This window comes from Nanorana parkeri, unplaced genomic scaffold (genome assembly GCF_000935625.1).
Source record: "Nanorana parkeri isolate BGI_ZX_2015 unplaced genomic scaffold, ASM93562v1 scaffold497, whole genome shotgun sequence".
Lineage (NCBI taxonomy): Eukaryota > Metazoa > Chordata > Amphibia > Anura > Dicroglossidae > Nanorana > Nanorana parkeri.
The window spans coordinates 103,079-125,646 of NW_017306765.1; the positions used below are offsets into that span (position 1 = coordinate 103,079).

At 44.3% G+C, this 22,568-nt stretch overlaps 1 protein-coding gene across 1 annotated transcript in view; it reads right to left on the reverse strand.

Moving 5' to 3' along the window:
- Positions 1-22,568, reverse strand: part of LOC108790729 (SRC kinase signaling inhibitor 1-like) — a 584,474-nt gene that overhangs the window by 75,625 nt on the left and 486,281 nt on the right. Inside the window, exons 8-14 of the mRNA XM_018561058.1 lie at positions 17,287-18,116; positions 11,351-11,457; positions 8,513-8,760; positions 7,560-7,793; positions 6,971-7,021; positions 4,858-5,046; positions 4,383-4,573 (exon numbers count right to left, since the gene is read on the reverse strand). Coding sequence (XP_018416560.1) covers positions 4,383-4,573; positions 4,858-5,046; positions 6,971-7,021; positions 7,560-7,793; positions 8,513-8,760; positions 11,351-11,457; positions 17,287-18,116 — 1,850 coding nt within the window. The remainder of the gene's footprint in view (positions 1-4,382; positions 4,574-4,857; positions 5,047-6,970; positions 7,022-7,559; positions 7,794-8,512; positions 8,761-11,350; positions 11,458-17,286; positions 18,117-22,568) is intronic.

The following is a 22,568-nucleotide window of genomic DNA, read 5'->3' on the forward strand; positions in this document are numbered from 1 at the left end:
ATGTTAATCTGCATTGCATGCTTGGAAACATTATCATCTTTGACCGCCTTAAATACTGCCAATTCATTCATCTGCTGTATCCTGTTGTTTACTGTAACCTGATGTACACAATAAAGCACCTTTGTGGAGGGTATTTTGTGAGTACAGCTATCTGATAAGGATTGTCCGCAGTGATTATATCTGCTTATACAGGCCAGGCATAGAGGTCTAAGCAAGGGATAAATCGCTAATACAACAATCGGAGTCAGAATAAGCTACATTAGGTATTTTGGGAGAAAGAGATGGAGGGTGAAGAGGCAGCAGTATGGGATACTGCAACACTCCACTGAGAGACTGAGAGGACTCTCTAAAGGCAAAACAAAGTTTGAAAGGTCTGTGTATCTATTTTTGTGAACAAGCTAAGTTATTGCAGTCAGTTGTACCTGTTAGTAAGCGCTCAGTGAAGCAAGGCTTTTTGTTTTGCTTATGTTTATTTTGCCTGTTTTTGTCAGATCTGTTAATAAAAAGAAAAAGGACTTTACTTTGCACAAACTACAATGTTGTGTGGTGTTTCCAACCTTGAAGACTGTGTGGCTATAAGATCCCAGGTCACACATGGTGGTGATCGCGGACACACACTGATGTCTGTTAAGTAAAAATACAGTTTAAATGGAAGAAGTTGTAAAAGCCTTACTACAAGCCACTGCCACACAGCAGCAAGCTACTGCCACCCAGCAGGAAAACATTGCAGTACTACTGCAGCTGGCGTTAACATAAAGAGAGGACCAGCAGAATGCCCTTGTTCTATGCAGCAGGAGATCAAAGATCTATCCAAGATAGATGGCTACAGATTAATAATCGCTTATGAGTTGGTTGGATTCCCTAGCTCTCTCCTCCATGCTGGGAGGAGGGCACAGCAAGCAGTGGGCAGGTGCAATACCCAGCTTGCTATTGGCTATTGCAATTTGAAATGGCGGATAGCAGGCTGGCTATTGCACTAGGCCACTACCTGCTGTATTTACTTTAAGCTGCCGTCTGTGGAATCTTGCCACTGGCAGCTGTCATTCCCTAGCTGAAGCTATTCAAGCACCATGTGCTTACAATACAATTATTTTTTCAAAAATTATGAAAGTTGGGGGGAAAAAGTAATTTTTCGTTTTGGCCTGACAATGGCACCCCAAACATGCCTTCCACGCACAGTGTAATAGCTGGCACTGAAATGCACGGTACCGCAAAACCCTGATTTCTTATAATGCGTCTGCAGAAGATACCCTGGATTCCTCAACTGGACCCACTGGACGCACCAAGGTACTGTGTACAGATGCGGGGTTAACATCAGGGGTGAACATCAAGGGGAGGAGCTGAGCAATGGCTGAGTGAGGACGTGTTAATCCAACGCTCCCACGGCCTTACCTGATGAGCTAAGTGTCCAAGCTGTTTCCAGAGCTGCTAAAACTGCTTTATAATCCATCCCTGAATGGTGTCTTGAGATGGGGAAAACGGGCAAAAAAAGAAAGAAGGACCCGCACCTACCCGAGTCATCAGATCCTGCAGCAGTAGACATCGGCTCGTATCTCCGCAAGACTGGAGGAACGCTCTCCTGTCAGTCGCCGAAAACGGAGACCGGATCAAGCAGCGCTACATCTCTGGCCGACCTGCCAGCAAGCGGTGACAAGGGAGAGATGAGCAGACGAGAAAGTTCTGAGCTGAGTGGGACAATCAGAGAGGATGCATTCCCACATTGCACACGTGAACACAGAAGGGAACTATCTCGTGAGTACAGAGAACAGCAGAGTATTGTGGAGGAGATGGTGTCTGATGTATTTGGCAAATATATGAATGTGCTTCCAAATAAGGATGACTTGGTCTCTTTTTTTAAAAGTATGGAGGAACTACATGATGCAGGGCTGAAAGACCTGAGATCAGATATGCAGATCTTCCACAATAGGGTGGAAGCGATAGCGACAATTGTGCAACCTATGATTGATCTTCAAACAGAAGCACAAGAGATCATTAAGGGCTTACATAACCAGGTATTAACACTGCGGGCACGAATAGATGACCTAGAGGATCGCCAAAGGCATAAGAACATACGAGTAAGGGGTATACCTGAGGCCATAGGTGAAAATGACCTAATGCAAACTGTTCAGGGGATTTTTAATAATTATTTGAACAACTTCCCCAGAGATAAAATCAAAGTGGATAGCATACATCGAGTGCTTAGTCCTCGAATCCAAAACCAGCCCCGACCGCGAGATGTATTGTGTAGCCTCTGTTTGTTCCAGCATAAGGACTTGCTCATGCAGAGGGCGAGAGAACAAGGAGAACTTGACTATAATGGAGCTAATATCTCCCTTTTCTCGGACATTTCAAAAAGGACATTAGCAAAAAGAAGTGCTATGCGCCCAATAACACAAAGATTGAGAGAGGCAGGAATCCAATATTGATGGGGGATCCCATTTCATTTGAGTCTTAGAAGGGATGGTCGGAACATAGTTATTCGTTCACCAGAGGACTTAGAGGGATTCCTGTCCCAATTAGATCTGCCATCTGCTGTGCTGAAAACTTGGCCTGATCCACCAATGCCGCACATTTTTTTTGTGTTTCTTATATATATATATATATATATAGATATATAATTTATATCAGCTGCGGGAAGTGCTAGCAATGTACTGTGATCCATTCGCCAGGAAACCTAGGAAGACGCACTTTGCTGTCCACCATATGGACACTGGGGTGCTTCCTCCAATCAATCAGTCAGCTTATCGAGTCTCAATAGAGGTGCACACAGACATCGAAAAGGAAATGGTGGAAATGCAGCACATGGGAGTCATTCAGAAGTTCCACAGTGCCTGGGCGTCACTTGGAGGATCAGACGACCCAGCCACCTTTTCAGAGGGTTGTGAATGATCTACTGGAAGGGCTGGAGGCCTTTGCAGTAGCCTACCTGGATGATATTGTGGTGTTCAGTTCCACTTGGGAAGAACAACTGGTGCACCTGTCACAGGTCCTGGACAAGTATACAGTGGCCAATCTGACAGCCAAACCCAGTAAATATCAGATAGGTATGACTAAAGTCCAGTACTTAAGACACTAGGTAGGAGGAGGCACTCTGAAGCCTGAGACTGGGAAGGTGGAGGCCATCATAGCCTGGCCTACCCCACAAACAAAGAAACAAGTTATGTCATTTTTGGGCACAGCTTGGTACTATAGGACGTTTGTTCATAACTACAGCAGCCTGTCTAAGCCCCTAACTGACTTAACAAAAAATAAATTGCCTATGGTGGTGTTGTGGAATCCAGAATGCGAGAGGGCATTACAGGCCTTGAAGAAGGCGCTGTCCAGCGCTCCTGTGCTATAGGCCCAAGGATTTCACCCGCCGCTTTCTAGTGCACACCAACGCATTCATGTATGGTCTGGGCGCAGTTGTGAGTCAGGTAGACCAGGCGGGAGAAGAACATCCCATCCTCTACCTGAGCAGGAAGCTAATTCACAGAGAGGTAGCATATGCCACTAATTCCCCGAGAGGTAGCATATGCCACCCTTGGGATTCCCTCATCTTGCCACCTCTGCTGGAAGGTTAAGTAACGTGCCTACTACCCCCAATCACACTGATTAACAACATATTTACAATAACTCATAGCATCGTGTCCACTGGACCTGACACCTCCCCCTAATAAGAGGCACACTGGGAGGGGCTCATATGCCACTCCTTTGCAGCTCAGATTGAGTCTTCCCCCTGACGCTACAGCCCATCCGTGTTACCATGCATACTCCCCTTTTTATGCTGTATGGTGAATTCATATTGTTGTAGGACTAGGCTCCACCTGAGGAGTTTCCTATTTGTTCCTGCCACCCTATGCAGCCAGAGCAGGGGGTTATGATCAGTGATCACGGTGAACTGGCATCCATATAAGTAAGGCTGTAGTTTTTGCAGTGCCCAGACAATTGTGAGACATTATTTTTCCATGGTGGCATAAGCCACTTCCCGTGGTAGTAATTTTCGTCCTAAGGTACACGATAGGATGCTTGTCACCCTTCCCATCCACTTGACTCAATACCGCTCCCAGCCAGTAATAAGAGGCATCAGTTTGTACTTGAACCTTCTTTGGAAATCAGGGGCCTGTACTATAGGAGAGTCAGTAAGGGCCTGTTTTAATGTGTTAACTTCGCATTCAGGGGTCCACCTTATCATTTGGGGAAGGGCCTTCTTTGTCAAATGAGTCAGGGCTTAGGCTAGGGTGCTATAGTGTGGCAAACATTTTCTATAATAGCCTGCTGTACCCAGGAATTACATCACCTTTTTTTTTAGTTTGTGGGACAGGACAGGCCATTATAGCCTCTATTTTACTGGACTCTGGGGGAAGTGTCCCTACACCTATCCTGTGCCCTAGGTATTGTACCTCCGCCATGCCCAGCTGTCCGGTTTTATAGTCAACTCGGCAGCGGATATTCGATCCAGGACCTTTGCCAAGGGTAGCAGACGTTCATCCCAGGTGTCACTGAACACCGCAATATCGTCAAGGTATGCTCCAGCATGATTAACTAACCTCTTGAAGGTGGCAGGTGCATTTTTCATGCCAAAGGGCATTACCTGAAATTCATACAAGCCAAAGGGTGTAAAAAGGCCAGAGGCAACCGTTTCTGTGCCTCTGGGGTCATTGGGATATGCCAGTACCCTCGGCTAAGATCCATTATGCTAAGGAATTTGGCCCCGGCTAATTGATCCAGCAATGTATCGATGCGGGGCATAGGATAGGCATCAAATGCAGTTATCAGATTCAACTGCCGGTAATCCACACTAAACCTAGTTGTCGTATCCTTCTTGGGGACCAACACTAACAGGGAGGCCCAAGGACTGTGGGATTTCCTAATTACGCCAAGCTCCAGCATTTCCTCTATCTCTCTTTTAATGTCAGCTTTCACCTCCGGGGATACCCGATAGGCCACCTGTCTGAGGGGGTGATGGTCCTCGGTGTCTATATGATGGGTCACTAGGTGGGTTCTGCCGGGCTTACCAGTGAAGACTGTGCTGTACGGCCTCAGTGCCTCGAATAGTTTTTCCCTCTGATTAGTAGTTAAATGGGCATCCATCTAAATCTCTGGTGGCCTCCAACAAGTCCACCAGGGGGTCAGATTCCTCTTCATCCCCTGGCAAGCTACACACCGTTAACACTGTGGGTTCCCTGTCATGAAATACTTTCATCATATTGACATGGTAGACCTTCTGCCTTTTTCACCTACATCTAAGGACACCACATAGTTAACATCATTTATACACTGTAGAACAGTGAATGGGCCATCCCAGGCCGCATGGAGCTTGTTTTGCCTCATAGGTACCAGTACAAGCACTCTCTGTCCCACCTCATACACTCTCTCTCGAGCATCCCGGTCATAACATTGCTTCTGCCTAGACTGAGCAGTTCTCAGATTTTCATGCACTTCACCATTAAAGCCTGCATTTTATCTCTAAAACGCATGACATATTCCACCACAGATGTCTTAGGGGACCCCAACTTTCCTTCCCACTCCTCTCGAATCAGAGATAGTGGCCCACGCACTCTACGCCCATACAGGAGTTCAAACGGAGAGAAACCAGTGGATTCCTGTGGCACCTCCCAGTAAGCAAACAGGAGATGAGGCAGGTATTGTTCCGAATCCCTTCCCTGTGACTCCACAAATATTCTAAGCATTTGCTTTAGGGTTCCATTAATTCTCTCACACAAGCCATTTGTCTGGGGATGGTAGGGGCTGGTAACTAGATGCTCTACCTGCACCTTTTGACAGAGACTCTTCATCAGATCAGATGTAAACTGGGGGCCTTGGTCCGTTAGCAACTCAGTTGGGAACCCTAAACATGAGAAGATGCTCAATAGAGTATCGGCAACCTTGTCAGCCCTGATAGATGACAATGCCACTGCCTCTGGGTATCGAGTGTCATAATCAACTACAGTCAGAATATACCTTTTCCCTGAACTACTAGGAATAGCTAGGGGGCCTATAATATCAACCGCTATCCTCTCAAATGGCTCCCCCACTATGGGAAGAGGTATTAGTGGAGCCTTACCAACATCCCCAGGTTTACCTTCCCTCATACACTCGGGGCAGGAACGACAGTAGTTTGCCACATCTAAGCCCAGACCAGGCCAATAGAAATGATATAACAAACGGGACTCCTAGGCACCACAAGCTGGCGCTCAGTTACCCAGAGATCATGCCCCTCTGCAGGGACAGTTTCCCGGTATAACCACCCATTCTCCCAGTATACCCGCTCCTTATCAAGGTCTGTGGGCAGCTGCCTAGCACAGTCCCTCAGTTTCTCTAATGTGGGATCTGTCTGATGGGCCTGCTGGAATTCTGGGTTCTGCATCTCTGCATCAATAACGGGCTCTAATTCAGACCCCTCACCATGAGCTACTAGGAGGGAGTGGGAAGAGGGGTGAGGCTCCCCTGCAGCCATCCCTTCTGGATCTGCAGGCTGAGTCAGCCCCTGATCCTTACTCCAGGAAGACTGCTGACAGGTTACAACAGCTACAGTTGGACCATCAGTCTCACTTTCACTCACACTCCTTGCCCACGCACATACAGGATTTTGGGATCCAGCTTCATCTGACACTGACAGCCATTCACTCACTCTCTGCCTGTCTTCACAGCCAGGTGACCCCCCTGCAATTTCACATGGTACCTCAGACACCCCCAGTTCTGGCACAGATTTGCACTGCCCTCCCTCCCAGGGATGTGGTCCTTTCACATTTTCACAAGGCACCTCAGACGGATACACGCACCCTTTTCTGCCCTCCCTCCCCCATCAGGCTGCCTTGGTACATTTTTACACACTGCCCTTTCTATAGTAAGGCCTCTAGCAGGCTTGGGTAAATCACAGGTATTATCCTCAGGCACATACTGTGATAACAACCTACCCAAATAAGTACCCAGTAACACATTTGTAGGAATGTTATCTGATACCCCAGTGTCCCTGAGTCCCAGTTACCTTATTTTCCACAGTGACAGGTTGCATGTTCACATTGGCGCTACACTCCGACTGGGTGACAAACAACACGGAGGATTGTGATGAGGGGCGCCCCGCTCCTGTGGATGGTGTGGGGCATTTTTTTCTCTGGGCAAGTAGAACTAATGTGCCCTGTTTTGTTGCAGATAAAACACCTGCGGTAATCCGTGTGCCTGAAAGTGGCTCCAGCCTCCCCTGTTCCTGAGGATGCAGGCACAGAGGAGGGTACGGTTGGCTTGCTGATGGAGGGTCGTAGTGCCAGGCCCCTCCATTCAGATGCTCCTTTGAGAGTCCTTTGCTCCAGTCCACAAATGCTCTATTTGCCGTGTACAAATCTGCTAACTCGCTCGCTTCCAGTGCCGTTTTTGGCTTATGATCTAGCAGCCATTCCTGTACATTGCCTCGGCAGAGTTGCACAAACTATTCTTTAATCACCAGGTCCTCCAGGCTTTCCATGCTAGTAATCTCCAGCCCTCCGGTCCACTGTCTGAACGCTGTTGTCAGTTGGCCCACAACTGTTACATAGCTCTCTCGGGCATTCTTTTGAAAAGCCTGAAACTTCTTTCGGTACAGGCGTGAGATAGTACCTTCGCTGCAATGCAGCTTTGATGGTCTCATAGTCCTGATCATGGTCCACTGGCAGTTCTGAAACAGCCTGTAACGCTGGCCCTTTCAGTCCAGGGGTGAGATATTTGGCCCACTGATCTTTTGGCAACTCGTACTGCCTGCAAGTCTTTTCAAAGCTGCGCAGAAACACATCCAGGTCCCCGTCTTTATCCAAACTAGGAAAATTCTCACACGGGGTCTAGGTGCAGGTGAGGCAGTTGATCTCTCCAATCTTGCTAGGGCTAGCTGGTGCTCTCTTTTGGCCTGGCATTCCGCAGCCCCTTTCCCGTGATATTTCAGGACTAGCTCCAGCCATACGTTGGGATCTGCTGAGTCCACATATTTTAGAACAGTATGCAAATAAGAGTCCAGTGTATCTCCAGAGGGTGCTGACTGACTGACCCTATCTGCTGGAATCTCCTCTGTGGTAGGTCCTCCTTCGGCTGTATCCAAGGCTCTACACTGTGCTGCCTGTTGCGTATCATAATCCACAAGCGCTTGAATCAGTTAATCTTTTGTTTTTTCCTGAATAGGAATACATTTCTCACAGAAAAGCTGTTCCAGAAAAAAAAGGGGAAGGGAGATTTGTTTGAGGTGTAACTATATTATATGTATATATTACTATGTAATGTTGTGATGTTACAATGTTGTGTTCTTTCCTTTAATTCCTTGTATTGTGTTAGATTACAAGTTGATTTGCAGGTCAACCATACCAGACCATGCGCAATATGAGCACAGTTTGTATAATATAATTCATTATATATCTAGAGCCGTCCCACTCGTGCAGTGACTGTTATCCTACATTCCAGTGGTTACTCAGATTCAGCACTGGTATGTTAGTTGTTCCACCCCCCGGGACTGACAGCTGCTCATTCTGCCAGTCAGGGAGGATCACTGCAGGTCAACCCTCCCTCTCACACAGGTGACGGTGCACTCAGCTGGCCTTTCCTGCTTGCCCCGCCTCCAGTTATGATGTTGTTCCATTGCTGGTGTCCATCGGCTGGCAAAGGCGGTACTGACAGGTGGAGCCGTTTGACTGTCTACAACCGGCCTCTCCTGTTTGCCCCTCCTCCTGTCATTTCGACTGTTACCACCGGTCGGAAGTACAGTGATGGAGGGTCCATCCTCTTCTCCACTGCACGTGCAGATACTATGGCGGCTTCGCCCTAGCAGTATGGCGGTATGCGTAACACAGCTTTTAACTTTTTTTTTCTTTGTTATCAATGATTGGCTCTCCCTTATGAGGATGGTGAGGGGGTGGAGTTTGGTTGGTTGGAGCTGGATGGCTTTGCTGTGGTGAGTGCTCATATCCCTCCGTGTATACACTGAGTGGCCAGATTATTATGACCACCCCATCAGTACTTCGTTGGGCCACCTTTAGCCTTCAATACTGCAGCGATTCTTCTTGGCATTGACTCCACGAGATGTTGAAAGGTGATGTGAGGAATCTGACACCATGCCTGATGAATAGCACTGTCCAGTTCTGTGAGATTTGATGGTTGTGGAACCAGCTGCCTGATGGCTCTTTCAACTTCGTCCCACAAATGCTCAATTGGATTGAGATCTGGTGATTGTGGGGGCCACCTAAGCAAGGTAAAGTCTCCCTCATGTTCTTGAAACCACTCCTGCACAATACGAGCACCGTGGCATGGCGCATTGTCTTGTTGGAAGAAGCCATCTCCATTGGGATACGCCATCAACATGATAGGATGAACTTGATCAGCAACGATACTTTGGTATGTTGTGCTATTCAGACGTTGTTCCACACGAATTAAAGGGCCCAAATCATGCCAGGAAAACATGCCCCAAACCATAACACTGCCCCCACCAGCTTGAAGGGTTGTACTCATGCATGTGGGGTGCATGCTTTCATGCTGTTTCCGCCAAATTCTCACTCTGCCATCTGCATGATGCAACTGGAAACGTGATTCATCGGACCACATGACCTTTTTCCAATGCTTGACTGTCCAATCCTTGTGTTCCTGTGCAAATTGGAGACGTTTTATCTTGTTAACTGCAGACAGCAAAGGTGTTCGAACAGGCCTTCGGCTTCCATATCCCATACGATGCAGTGAACGGCGAACAGTGTGCGTTCAGAGATCATATGAGAGGATCCCTGATTAAGATCTGCAGTAATTTGATGCACTGTTGCCCTTCTGTTGTCTTGTACCTGTCTTGCCACTCTCTGTTCTGCCCCAACATTGACTAGTCGATGACGGCCACAATTCGCACGTTCAGACCCAGATTTTCAGCTGACAGTCCAGTCTTTAAACACTTTAACAACACTGCTCTTGAACATTTAACGAATTCTGCGGTTTTGCTGATACTCGCTCCATGGCTCCGAGCGCCAACAATCATCCCACGTTCAAAGGCTGTTAAATCGCGTTGTTTACCCATATCGTCAGAAAAAAATCACTTCTACTGTTGTGGTAAACAACCTGCTTCCCTATTTATAATGGTCTAGCCCTCTAGCAACTTCAGTGCGAAATTATAGCTAATTTGCCTACAAACGTTAGGTGGTCATAATAATCTGGCCACTCAGTGTATATACTCGCTCTGGAGGTGTGTCCCTCTAGCTTTAAAGATGTATTATTACTCCGAAAAGCATCAGCTAGTTTTTTTGCATCCTGTGGTGGTCTTACATTACGACTTGTGATATGATTGGCATCCCAGAGTACATTGGTTGTCCCTGGTTTGATCATACACCACAAGACTTTATTTATTTCCTATGTGCGTAGTTTTATTATTCTTTAATTAATTGTCAATGAACGTTAAAGCACGAGGTAAAGCCGCTGTCTCCATTTGTTCTTTTTTACATGTACTTTAAGGACATATCCCAATGGCCTTTAGGATGGCAGCCTCTCTAAGTGATGGTCAGCTTTATAGATTGCTGAAGGGGGAGTTATAAGGGTTTACTGAACTCTGGAAAAGTGATATTGTTTTGCATGATAACTATTCATTTTTCATTTCAGCTGGAGTAATTATCTGGAACCTCTTATGCTGAGTTGTAAAATACCAGCTGAATGCTGAAATCATGTTTATAGTATGACTGCCTGCTTTGTAATCTGGCTGGACTTGGGAAAGGGCTTAAACGGCTTAAAGGGCAGTAAAGCTTATTGGAAGTCCAAAGAAATATACTGTATACCTACAGATAAGCACCAAATTTTTTATAATTGCCCGTTTTGTGATTACACAGTACAGCTGCACTCTAATTGTGATCTGCTGTTGTCACTTAATTAAAGTGATATTAAAGTCAAAATGTTTTTAAGCTATTTCAAATGCAGCTTAAATCACTTATAATGGATGATGCTATTGAATGTTGAAAAGTTTAATTTTCCTACAGAATCAGCCCTTCCCCTGAGCGCTGGCCTTGATATCCTGTTTTAGGGTGGTTCCTTTCCTTTGCAGGGTCCTATGGAGCCACCCTTGAGTGTTCAAGTAAATTGTGTGTCTCTAAAAAACACAGGCACAGCAGGTTAAGCTACTCCCCTGTTCCTCCCTTCTCCTTCCTCCCTCCTTCCTTCTCCAAGCTAGTAGATGGACAACTGCTGGAGACTTTGCTGTCTCTTGTGATCTTGTATGCATTAGGAAATTAAGGGAAGCAGAGCTGAGAGAGTTGGAGCCAGCTGAAGCATGATGACAGTAAGAGCTTGGGCAAAAATTTAAAGAAATACTTTTCTGGGCAATGTATACCGGTAATTTATGTGAGCTGACATTATTATTGAAAAAAGTTTGAGCGTTTAATACAGCTTTAACCTATTTTCCCATACCTTGTGTTTTCACTGTCAGAGCTCCGCATCAAAGCACTTTGGACCAGACCTGTCAAACTGGCAATCTGTTTCTCCATAGCCTCCATCCTCTCCCTGTAAAATAGACACAAAACGACTCTTTATTACTATGAACAGACTGAAAGTCACTCTAGAAGAACTATTTATTTTTAAAATGCTGCACGAGTATTACATTTTATAAGTGAAAAAAGTGACATTTTGTTACATATGGCTAGAAAAAGCTAACATTACATTCATAAAAAGATGTCTGCACACAGCCATTAATCTGGTTAATGAATAAATTATGTTAAATGAACAAGCGACTAGCAGTCCACCAATACACATCTCATTAGTAGATGGTTATTCTGACATTAAGGTTTGTTGATTTATTAACACAGTAAAAAAATATTAACATTTTGCCTCACAGTCACTATATCAGCTGCAGGGACACAAATAATATTTTCATTTTAATTACTTGAGTACTACCCTGTATATTACCCCTTCATTACAAGGCCATTTTCCAGTTTTTAGTGCTGTGATATTTTGACATTTGCTTGTTTGTGCAACACTGTACCCAAATACATTTTTTATCATTTTTTTAAACATACAGAGTTGTCAAAACCATTGAAAAAAAATGTGTGTATATACATATATACAGTATCTCCCAGAAGTGATTACACCCCTCACATTTTTGTAAATATTTTATTATATCATTTCATGTGACGACACTGAAGAAATTACACTTTCCTACAATGTAAAGTAGTGCGTATACAGCTTGTATATCAGTGTACATTTGCAGTCCCCTCAAAATAACTCAACACACAGCCATTAATGTCTAAACCGCTGACAACAAAAGTGAGTACACCCCTAAGTGAAAATGTCCAAATTGGGCCCAATTAGCCATTTTCCCTCCCCGGTGTCATGTGACTCGTTAGTGTTACAAGGTCTCATGTGTGAATGGGGAGCAGGTGTGTTAAACTTGGTGTAATCCTTTTCACTCTCTCATACTGGTCACCGGAAGTTCAAAATGGCACCTCATGGCAAAGAACTCTCTGTGGATCTGAAAAAAAGAATTGTTGCTCTACATAAAGATGGCCGAGGCTATAAGAAGATTGCCAAGACCCTGAAACTGAGCTGCAGCACGGTGGCCAAGACCATACAGCGTTTTAACAGGACAGGTTGTACTCAGAACAGGCCTCGCCATGGTCGACCAAAAAAGTTGAGTGCATGTGCTCAGCGTCATATCCAGAGGTTGTCTTTGGGAAATAGATGTATGAGTGCTGCCAGCATTGCTGCAAAGGTTGGGCCAGCCTGTCAGTGCTCAGACCATACACCGTACACTGCATCAAATTGGTCTGCATGGCTGTCGTCCCAGAAGGAAGCCTCTTCTAAAGATGATGCACAAGAAAGCCCGCAAACAGTTTGCTGAGCTTGCTGAGACAAGCAGACTAAGGACATGGAATACTGGAACCGTGTCCTATGGTCTGATGAGACCAAGATAAACTTATTTGGTTCAGATGGTGTCAAGCGTGTGTGGCGGCAACCAGGTGAGGAGTACAAAGACAAGTGTGTCTTGCCTACAGTCAAGCATGGTGGTGGGAGTGTCATGGTCTGGGGCTGCATGAGTGCTGCCGACACTGGGGAGCTACAGTTCATTGAGGGAACCATGAATGCCAACATGTACTGTGACATACTGAAGTAGAGCATGATCCCCCTCCCTTCCGAGACTGGGCCACAGGCAGTATTCTAACATGATAACGATCCCAAACACACCTTCAAGATGACCACTGCCATGCTAAAGAAGCTGAGGGTAAAAGTGATGGACGGCCAAGCATATCTCCAGACCTAAACACCATTGAGCATCTGTGGGGCATCCTCAAACACATACCCATCGCAGACCAAGCGCTGCTTAAAGGTTGTACAATCCTTGTGATCCAATCCGCTAGCTGGATTCTAATAGCAGTATTTTGCATGTGTAGCAGCTTTATCACAGCTTGAAGAGGACTTTTCATCCCAAATTGAGCATCTTCCTCTATCTTTGGGGAGCAGTACTGGTGATAATCCAGAAGTTCACTCTCTGAGAAGCAGTGATGTCAAAGAGCTGGAGAGATTTACAATCCATTAACCCCTGCATATGCACTCCGAGGAACAGTGCTGGCAATAGTACTGAAAAGATTTACAATTCATTATGCCCATGCATTTGCACACTCTTTAAGTCCTGCTGCAAAAGACTGAATGCTTTCATAAAATCAAACAGTGCTTCAACAAAGTATTAGTTTAAGGTGGACATTAAAGATTTATCCTGGCATGGTTTTTTTTACATCTCAAAAACCTGGCATTTTTATAGGGGTGTGTAGATTTTTTTATATCCACTGTACACTACCATTGCTAAACTCCTTCCAAAATGCCAGTTGTTTGGCTGCCATGCTGATCCTCTGAAATTCAATACTGATCTGGAACAAGTATGCAGATAGGAAGAGAATTTCCCTTAATAGCATTTTTAGGAGAAGGCAGGCACAGAAAAATGAAGGTAAAGGTCTAAAGTGTACAAAAGATTGCAACATGGTCGTGGAAGTACGAATTGGATGGGTTAACCATGGCATTTAGAGCTACAGCGACTTTTTTCATTATCGATTAGTTAGCCGATTATTTTTCAGAATAATCGGATTTAAAAAAATGTATGTAATTTTTTATTAATTATTTAATATTAATATTTAGGTAATTATTAATTAATAAATATTACTTATTGAATTATGAACTATTATTAGTTATTAAAATATTATTAATAATCATAGAAAGAACTTGTGCAGGAAGGAAAATATTACCAAGTGGACTTCTCTCCTAGACTCCTCTCACAAGACGCCTTTTCTGGGGAATAAGATTGGCTGCACCTTTGAATCCGCATTCTGATGCACGGATTTATAATTGTGAGCCGATTGGCTAGAAATTAAATTTTTCCTTTCGCCTAGCTAAATGCAGGAAAGGATATTTCTAGACACACTGCACGCAAAGCTCCACCACCACCACTCTCCATTGTTGCACGTGGTTGCGAATGCAGTGTGTCAAGGGCTTCACAGGCTTTAGGGCCGGTTCACCATCTCCTGTGCGTTCCAGCACAGTTAGTGGCACACATACAACACATAGTAACCACACAGCACACATACAACACATAGTACACACACATTACACATAATGCACACATGTGCACATAGTGCACGCACAGGGCCAGACTAACATAGGGTTGGTTGGATCTCCCGCTCCAGGCCCGTCCCTGCAAATAGGCCCATCCGATCTGACCCGAATCGTGGCCAGGCCGACCTGACCCGAATCGCAGCCAGGCAGATTCAATGGCAATCTGGGCCAGCCGTGACCAGGCAGCCGCAGCCATCTATTCAGGTATATTAGAGGGCCCTCTGATATGCCAGAGTAGAGAGTCGCATCTGTCAGTCTCACTGACCACCTGGAGCCTGCACTGAGGACGGGCTGGGGCCCGCACTTACCACCTAAGAGCCCACACTGACTGCCTAAAAGCCCGTACTGACCACTTGAGAACCCGCACTGGACCCCTGAGAGCCACACTGGCCACCTAAGAGCCTGCACAGCCCCCCGTAAACCCCACACAGCTCTCCTGAGACCCTGGAGACATCATGCTGCGAACCCGGAGCAACACAGAGTATGAAGCTTCATCTTATTCTGCATCGCTGTATAAAGTATTGCTGGCATTTGTAGTCCTCTATAGCTGATAATATTATTCTGCAGTGATTTACAATGTATTGCTGGAATTTGTAGTCCTCTAAAACTGATGGTATTATTCTGTAGTGCTATACAATTCATTGCTGAGATTTGTAGTCCTCTATAGCTGATGGTATTATTCTGTATATAGTTGGTGGTATTCTGCATTGCTCTGTAATGCATTACTGGGATTTGTAGTCCTCTATAGTTAGTGGTATTATTCTGCAGTGCTGTAAAATGTATTGCTGGGATTTGTAGTCCTCTATAGCTGGTGATATTCTGCACTTCTGTGTAATATATTACTGGAATTTGTACTTCTCTATAGCTGGTGGTATTCTGCATTGCTGTATAATGTATTGCTAAGATTTGTAGTCCCTCTACAGCTTGGAGTCAGTGACAGATCTACCAGGGTCACAACTGCAGCTGGCCCTGGCGCTCCACTGACTCCAAGCTGAAGAGAGAATACAAATCACAGCCCGGACAGAAGGAAGAGGGCCCCGGTGAATGTCACTATTTCCATAAAAAGGTCCACCAAAATCCTCAGCCCGTGATGCTCTTAATCTGGCCCTGAGCACACATATATACAGGTGAAACTCGAATAATTAGAATATCGTGCAAAAGTAATTGCAGTAAGTGCTGCAAAAGGGGCCCAAACCAAGTACTGAGTACATATGCATGCTTGTACTTTTCAGAGGTCCGATATTGTTCTATGTACAATCCTTGTTTTATTGATTGCATGTAATAATCTACTTTTTTGAGGTTGTGGATTTGGGGTTCTTGGGGTTTTCATGAGCTGTAAGCCATAATCATCACAATTATGACAAATCACGGCTTGAATTATCTTGCTTTGCATGTAATGAGTCTATCTCATATATTAGTTTCACCTTTTAAGTTGCATTAGTGAAATAAATGAACTGAATAAATGCTCACACAGGGCTTGGGGAACAAAGTGCCTGGAAGATAAGTGGCGTTAAAAAATTGGATTTGAACTGTTTGGGATATTTTGACTGCTTGATTTTTTGAATACTTGTTGATATATATATATATATATATATATGTGTATATATATATACATATATTGTACGTTGTACGTGTAATGTGTATGTACTATGTTGTATGTGTGCCGTGTGTGGTATCATGTGTTCTGTGTGTGCTGTGTGTGTACTATGTGTTGTATTAATGTATTATGTGTTGTATGAGCACACAAACAGCACACATACAACACATAGTACACACACAGCACATATTGCACATAGTACACACACAGCACACATACAGCCCACTACTTACACTTGTTGTATGAGCAGTCCAGGGAGGAGGAGAGGAGGAAAGGGCTGAGAGAAAAGGCAGGCTGCGGGTCCTGAACGGGAAAGACGTTCCTCGCTTACGGGACTCCAGGTGACGCCGGAATGGCCCTACCTATTCATCCCGGGGGAGAGGAGATCATGCATGGGAGGAGGAGATCATCCAGGTGAGGAGGAGGCCGTGGGTCAGTCACAAGCATGCGAGTGAGGCGGGGAGGGTGCAAGCAGACCAACTAATCGATAATGAAAATTGTTGACAATTTTCATTATCGATTATTATCAACTTTATTGATTAGTTGTTTTAGGCCTAATGGCATTCCATATATTTATCTCATGCAGGTTTCCCTTCATTCTCTAATCTAAAGGAATAGCACTAGTAGTACGACGTTATTAATCGGTTTTTGGAAAAAGTTCAAGGGATACCCCCGCTAACTTAAGTTAGTTGGTGAACAAATATATCTGTCCCCATATACATAATTACAAATGATAATTGTTTAACAAACTAATACACATTAACGACAATATTTAGATCAATCTGATCTTTTTTATACCTACTGTATATCTAAAAAATACATATGTTCATGCCAAATGATGTAACAATTTTATACATAAACATATGTATGTGCTCTACCTAGAAGCATCAGTTTGAAACTATTACATATTATTACATCAGTGTGGAATGTTTAAACAGACATTGCCATTTATAACAATTTTACTAGGTTGATGATATATGAAGCTAAAATTAATGTAATGTATTAATAGCCCATGGAGTGGTTAAACACTTGAGATCAATTAAATATTTCAGTACCATCTCCTCTAGTTGCAGATCAACTATTGTACTATGTATTACTATTATTACCAGAGATTACAATGAAAGGGATATCCTCACCGTGTTTCTGTTTCCTTAGCAGGCACTGGAGAGCTGAACCCAGACAAGGGCCGTTCTGGCCCAGAGAAAATGTCATTGGTGCCTGAGGAAGAGCTTGGGTTTCTCTGTTTTCCAACAGGGCTGTCCATAAAAACAGAAGAAGAGGAATCTTTGCGAAAAGTCTGGCGTACAGGAGAGTTGCGGCTGGATGGCCCTGAGTAGGGGCTGTGAGGGCCCTGACTTTGCTGAATATCCACCATTCTTCCATCTGAAACTTTCTGAGGGGAGGACGGTGGAATACGGAAACCCATTCCAGGGCCATATGTGTCTCCATATATCTGAGAGTTGGGTTTATACATCCCATCTTCTAGATCAGTTTGCAGAGCAGCTGCAGAGTAAGTGCTCAGAGAGCGGACTGAGCCTCTCTTGTACAGGCCACCGGGGTATGAAAAAGGGTCCCCTAAACCAGCCAGGGACTGTGTAGAAGTAATGCTGAGCCTACCCTCATGGACCATTCCATAGGGATCCGAATAGAGTCCCTCATTCTTTACCAGCACTACGTTCTTGTTGGAAAGATCTTCATCAGGTTTTACATCCCTTCTCTCCAGGATAGCACTAGGACTAGGGGAGACTCCGTGAGCTGGAGGAAGGCCAGACATTCGGTCTCCATGGTGAACAGGGCTTCCAGCATATGAAGGTGGCCGCCCGCCACTGTAAGACATGCGGGAACGTGCTGGAGAGGAGGACTGGAGAACAGGTGGAGGAGAACTAGAAGCCAAGTGGGGAGCAGGAGATATGTTGTTCAAACGTCGAGTTGGGGATGAGTCCCTGGAGCTGTACATCATCTCGCGCTGTAAAAAAGCAGTTATAAAACATGATCAGGAAGAAACAGGGCACTAATTATTTTTAAAAAATAGTGCAGCAGTTTCATGCACAAGACAAATGAATAGTTGATGAAGTGATAGCTACATGTTAGAACTATATCTTAGCCCTCATTAAACCCTCATTGTTAAATGTAGTGTGGCCTAGTTATGAAAAAAGCGGGTGTTATTCAAGTGAGCTCAAGCTTTGAAAAATCCCTATCGCCTAATTGACAGGTCTCATTTTCCACCTGCAAGCAGTCTTTATTATAGGAAAGTGTAGGAGTTATTCATGCTGCTCAGGTCTGGAAGAAATACACAGAGGACACCAATATTCAAGAAAGAATACCCACAACTCTTGTATTTAGTCAGCTTACAACGTTATCTTGACAATAGTATATAACCAATCATAATTGAATCAGCTAGAATCTTGAATTACATGCAGACTAGAACACTGGGTGAGTCTACAGCACAATGGTACACAGGGACAGCATACAAAACAAGGAAGAAACATACACAATGAATAACCTTAAGTGATCATGCTGATCTGGGTAAACACACAGGCCATATACACAAAGAGAGGTACACTAGATAACATATATTGCACAAGTACACATTCACAGCTTTTCACTCTTTAAATGCTGGTTGTATGAAATCCTGTAATAATGCACTTCAGCAAAGTGTAGGTGTTCATTGTTGTGATTTTTTGGGTACCCAGTGCCTCCCGGGAAACATCTGAGACGGGTAATAGGTTTCATGTCTGGTGACCTAGGTCTAGTGAGACCCAAAAGTGCAAGCCACACTGTCAGAGTGACTTGCTCTGTTGTATGCAGGTAATGCTGGGCAGAGGAATATGCAGCCCAACACTGACTGCACAGTTCCAGCCCTGCCTCAGAAGCCTGAAAGAAGTGGTGTGAAACATTAGCAGTTTTTGTAAGGTAGGTAAACAATTTAGTTCCCACCTACCACCAATGAAAGAGGCACACATGCCAATGACCACCAATGTAATAAGTGTTGGAAATACAACAGCATACACTGAATACTGTTAATGTTCTTCTAAGCAAGTAAAACTTCAGCATTCCTCAAGATCTCAGTGCTTCATCTAAAACACATAACAAACAGGTTATGGACCCAGGCACTAAACAGAACACGGCTGGTCAACAAGAACTGCATCCAAGCTACCGAAAGATGACAAGATGCTCAGATATGAAGTTTGCAATTGCAAAGCTCAAAAATACCAACTACCAGCTATGGACGTTAATGCTTGAAATGCTGCTAAGCAAAGACGACTTGTGGCAAGTACTGCGTACAGACAGGCCCACTAATAGACCCACAAAGGAATTGGGACAAGAAGAACAGGCCAGCAAAAGCAATTATTAGTCTGCTAGTGGAAGACAACCAGCTCATCCACATAAGAAAAGAGAATACAGCTAAAGGTATGTGGGCTGCATTACAAAAACTGCATGAGCGTTCAAGCCTAAACAGTAAATTATATCTGCTATGCAAGCTATATAAGATGAGGCTAGAAAAAGGCCACAAAATGCATAAACATGTGAATGCCATGCTGGAAGTCGTAGAACAGCTATGTGCAATTGGAGAGGAAATTAAAGATAACCACACGGTGACATTACTGCTATGCAGCCTTCCAGAGTCATACAGTGCTCTAATTAACACTCTAGAAACCAGACTGAAGCAGAAACTAACACTAGAGCGCACCATAGGAAAATGAATCAATGAATATGACAGAAGGAAAGAAATTATGCACAATGAAGAAAATGAGAATGCCCTTAAAGTGACATTAAACCCTCAGATTTTTTAACATAAAACAATACTGTAATGTGTGCCTTACTGTAATCCATGGTTGTTTGCCTTCTCTTTGCTGCTTTTCATTTTTAATCCGTATCTCTTCTCATGCTGGGCAGAACTTCTGTTTTGCAGCAGACTGCCTTGTCTCTGAAATGGATACATGGTGTCTGTGTGAAGGTTCACAACCTGAGCCAGCACTACAGGAAGAGGCACTCAGCTGCAAAGGGAAGTTCTATCCCAGCATGAGAAGTGATAATGATTTAAAAGGAAGAGCAGCAAAGAGAAGGGAAACAACCATGGATTACAGTAAGCCACACATTACAGTATTGGTTTATGTTAAAAAATCTGAGGGTTTAATGTCACTTTAAGGTGAATGAGAGCACAAAGCAAAAAAGCAGAGCCTAATTTTGCTCTAAAAAGACTGGTCACCTGAAAAAGGACTGTTTCATCTGGAAAACTTAGCAGCGTAAGTGACAGGCACCTACAAGAGAAAGAGCTAAGGCAGTCACAAAAGGAAACTGCAGGCACATCATAGAGCGCTACCTTTAAAGTGACTCAGAACCAGGCGGATAGTGTATTGACTGAACAAGCCATGAGACCTTTTTCACAGAAATTGATTTCAATGCAATGCAAACACACCTTCAGGGGCCAAGCAGAGTATCCTCGTGAAAAAATGTACTGTATGTCCCAGACCTAGAAGGAGGTCTTCAATCAGTGAAAACCCTTGCTAATAACGGTCGCACAGTTCAATTCCGAGGTGATGAATTTACTATCAGAAACAATTAGCAAATCCTTGCAAAAGGAAAACTGGATGATCACCTGTACAGACTCATCACTGCAGATAAACAAGTCAAGACAGCCACTCATAATCCACACAACAAATGTATCCATTTATGGCACAGACGACTACAACACCGAAACCCAGCTATAAAAGTATAATATAAAGAGAGGCTTATCAGAAGACATAACAGTACTGGCCTGCCGAATGCTCATGACATGCAAATGTTGTATGGAAGCAAGAGCAACATGTACCCTACTTCCACAGCCTATCAAAACAAAAAACACCCACCCCATGGAGCTCATACACAGCGATGTGTGCAGACCAATGAAAACTCCCACATCAGGCGGGAACAGATATCTACTGACTTTCATTGATGATTATTCCAGGTACACAACAACTTATCTGATGAAGCACAAGAATGAAACATCAGGAAAACCTCAAGAGTTTGTAGCCATGTCCAGCAACACATTCCAATAAAAAGCAGGAATTATACACACCAACAACAGAGGGGAATACATCAGTAATTAACTGGAATCATAGCTGAAGATACAGGGTATAGTACACCAGACCACTGCACCATACAATCCTGAACAATATGGTGTAGCAGAAAGGAGAAATAGAAATGACCAGATGCATCCTGTCAGATGCCAACATACCTAAGAAGTACTGGGGAGAAGCAGTCATGACTGCAACATACCTACAAAACAGACTACCATCAAAAGCCATTGAAAGCACCCCATTTGAAATGCGGCATGGATCGAAGCCTAGCCTAGGGCACATTACAGTGTTTGGATGTAAAGCTTATGCATATACTCCCAACGAGAAGCGATCCAAATTGGACAACACAGCCATTGAAGGTTTTCTGGTGGGCTAAAGTGAAGAAAGTAAGGGATATAGAATACTCCAGCCAAAGACTGACAAAGTGACAATAAGTCGCAGCATTTATTTCAATGAGAACCCATCACCAGAAACAATGATCCAAGGAAATTGTGAAATGAATTCGCCAAGTGAACCAGCAAAGGAAGCTGAGCAAAGTGAAGCCGCACAGGAGTCAGAACAAGAGGTGGAATTCACAATGGATAAGTCAAGTTCCATGTTATATTCTACTAAACAACCTGAAATTAGAAGATCCACTCGGGCAACAAAGGGAATACTACCCTGCAAGCTGTCATATACTGCTAAGACACATAGCATACTCAAACCAACATCATGGGAAGACATAGAAAAATTACCAAAACGCAAAGCCAGTCAATGGAGAAAGGCAGCAGAAGAAGAAATAAAATAAAACCTGGACACTCACTGAGCTTCCCCCCAAAGACAGAACTATAGGAAGCAAATGGACTTTTAAGTGAAGCTCGATGCAGAAGGAAATATCCACAAAAACAAGGCCCAGAAATTTGGAGAACACTATGATGAAACATTCGCTCCCCTCGTAAAACACTCCAACACTCAGAACACTCCTCAGCATCGCAGCATGGAAGGGCATTCAAGTGAAACACTTAGATGTTAAAACCGCTTTCCTACATGGAGACATTAAGGAAGATCTCTACATGGAGCAACAACCAGGGTTTGAACAAGGACACAACCTTTTGTTTAAACTCCATTAAAGCATCTACGGACTCAAACAATCTGCAAGAATGTGGAATGAGAAAGTGAATTAACCACTTCACGGCCAGCCGTTGTAAAAAAACGGCCGGCCAGGAGCTCTCTAGATCTACGTGTGCCCCCTTGCGCGCGTAGCTGGGCGCGCGAGCCGGAAATGCACGATATTTGAAAACAGGCAGAGATGCCCGTTAACATACAAGTGATCGCTTGTATGAGGTCCCGGGATGTGCGCCCCCCCCTCCGCGGCTCTA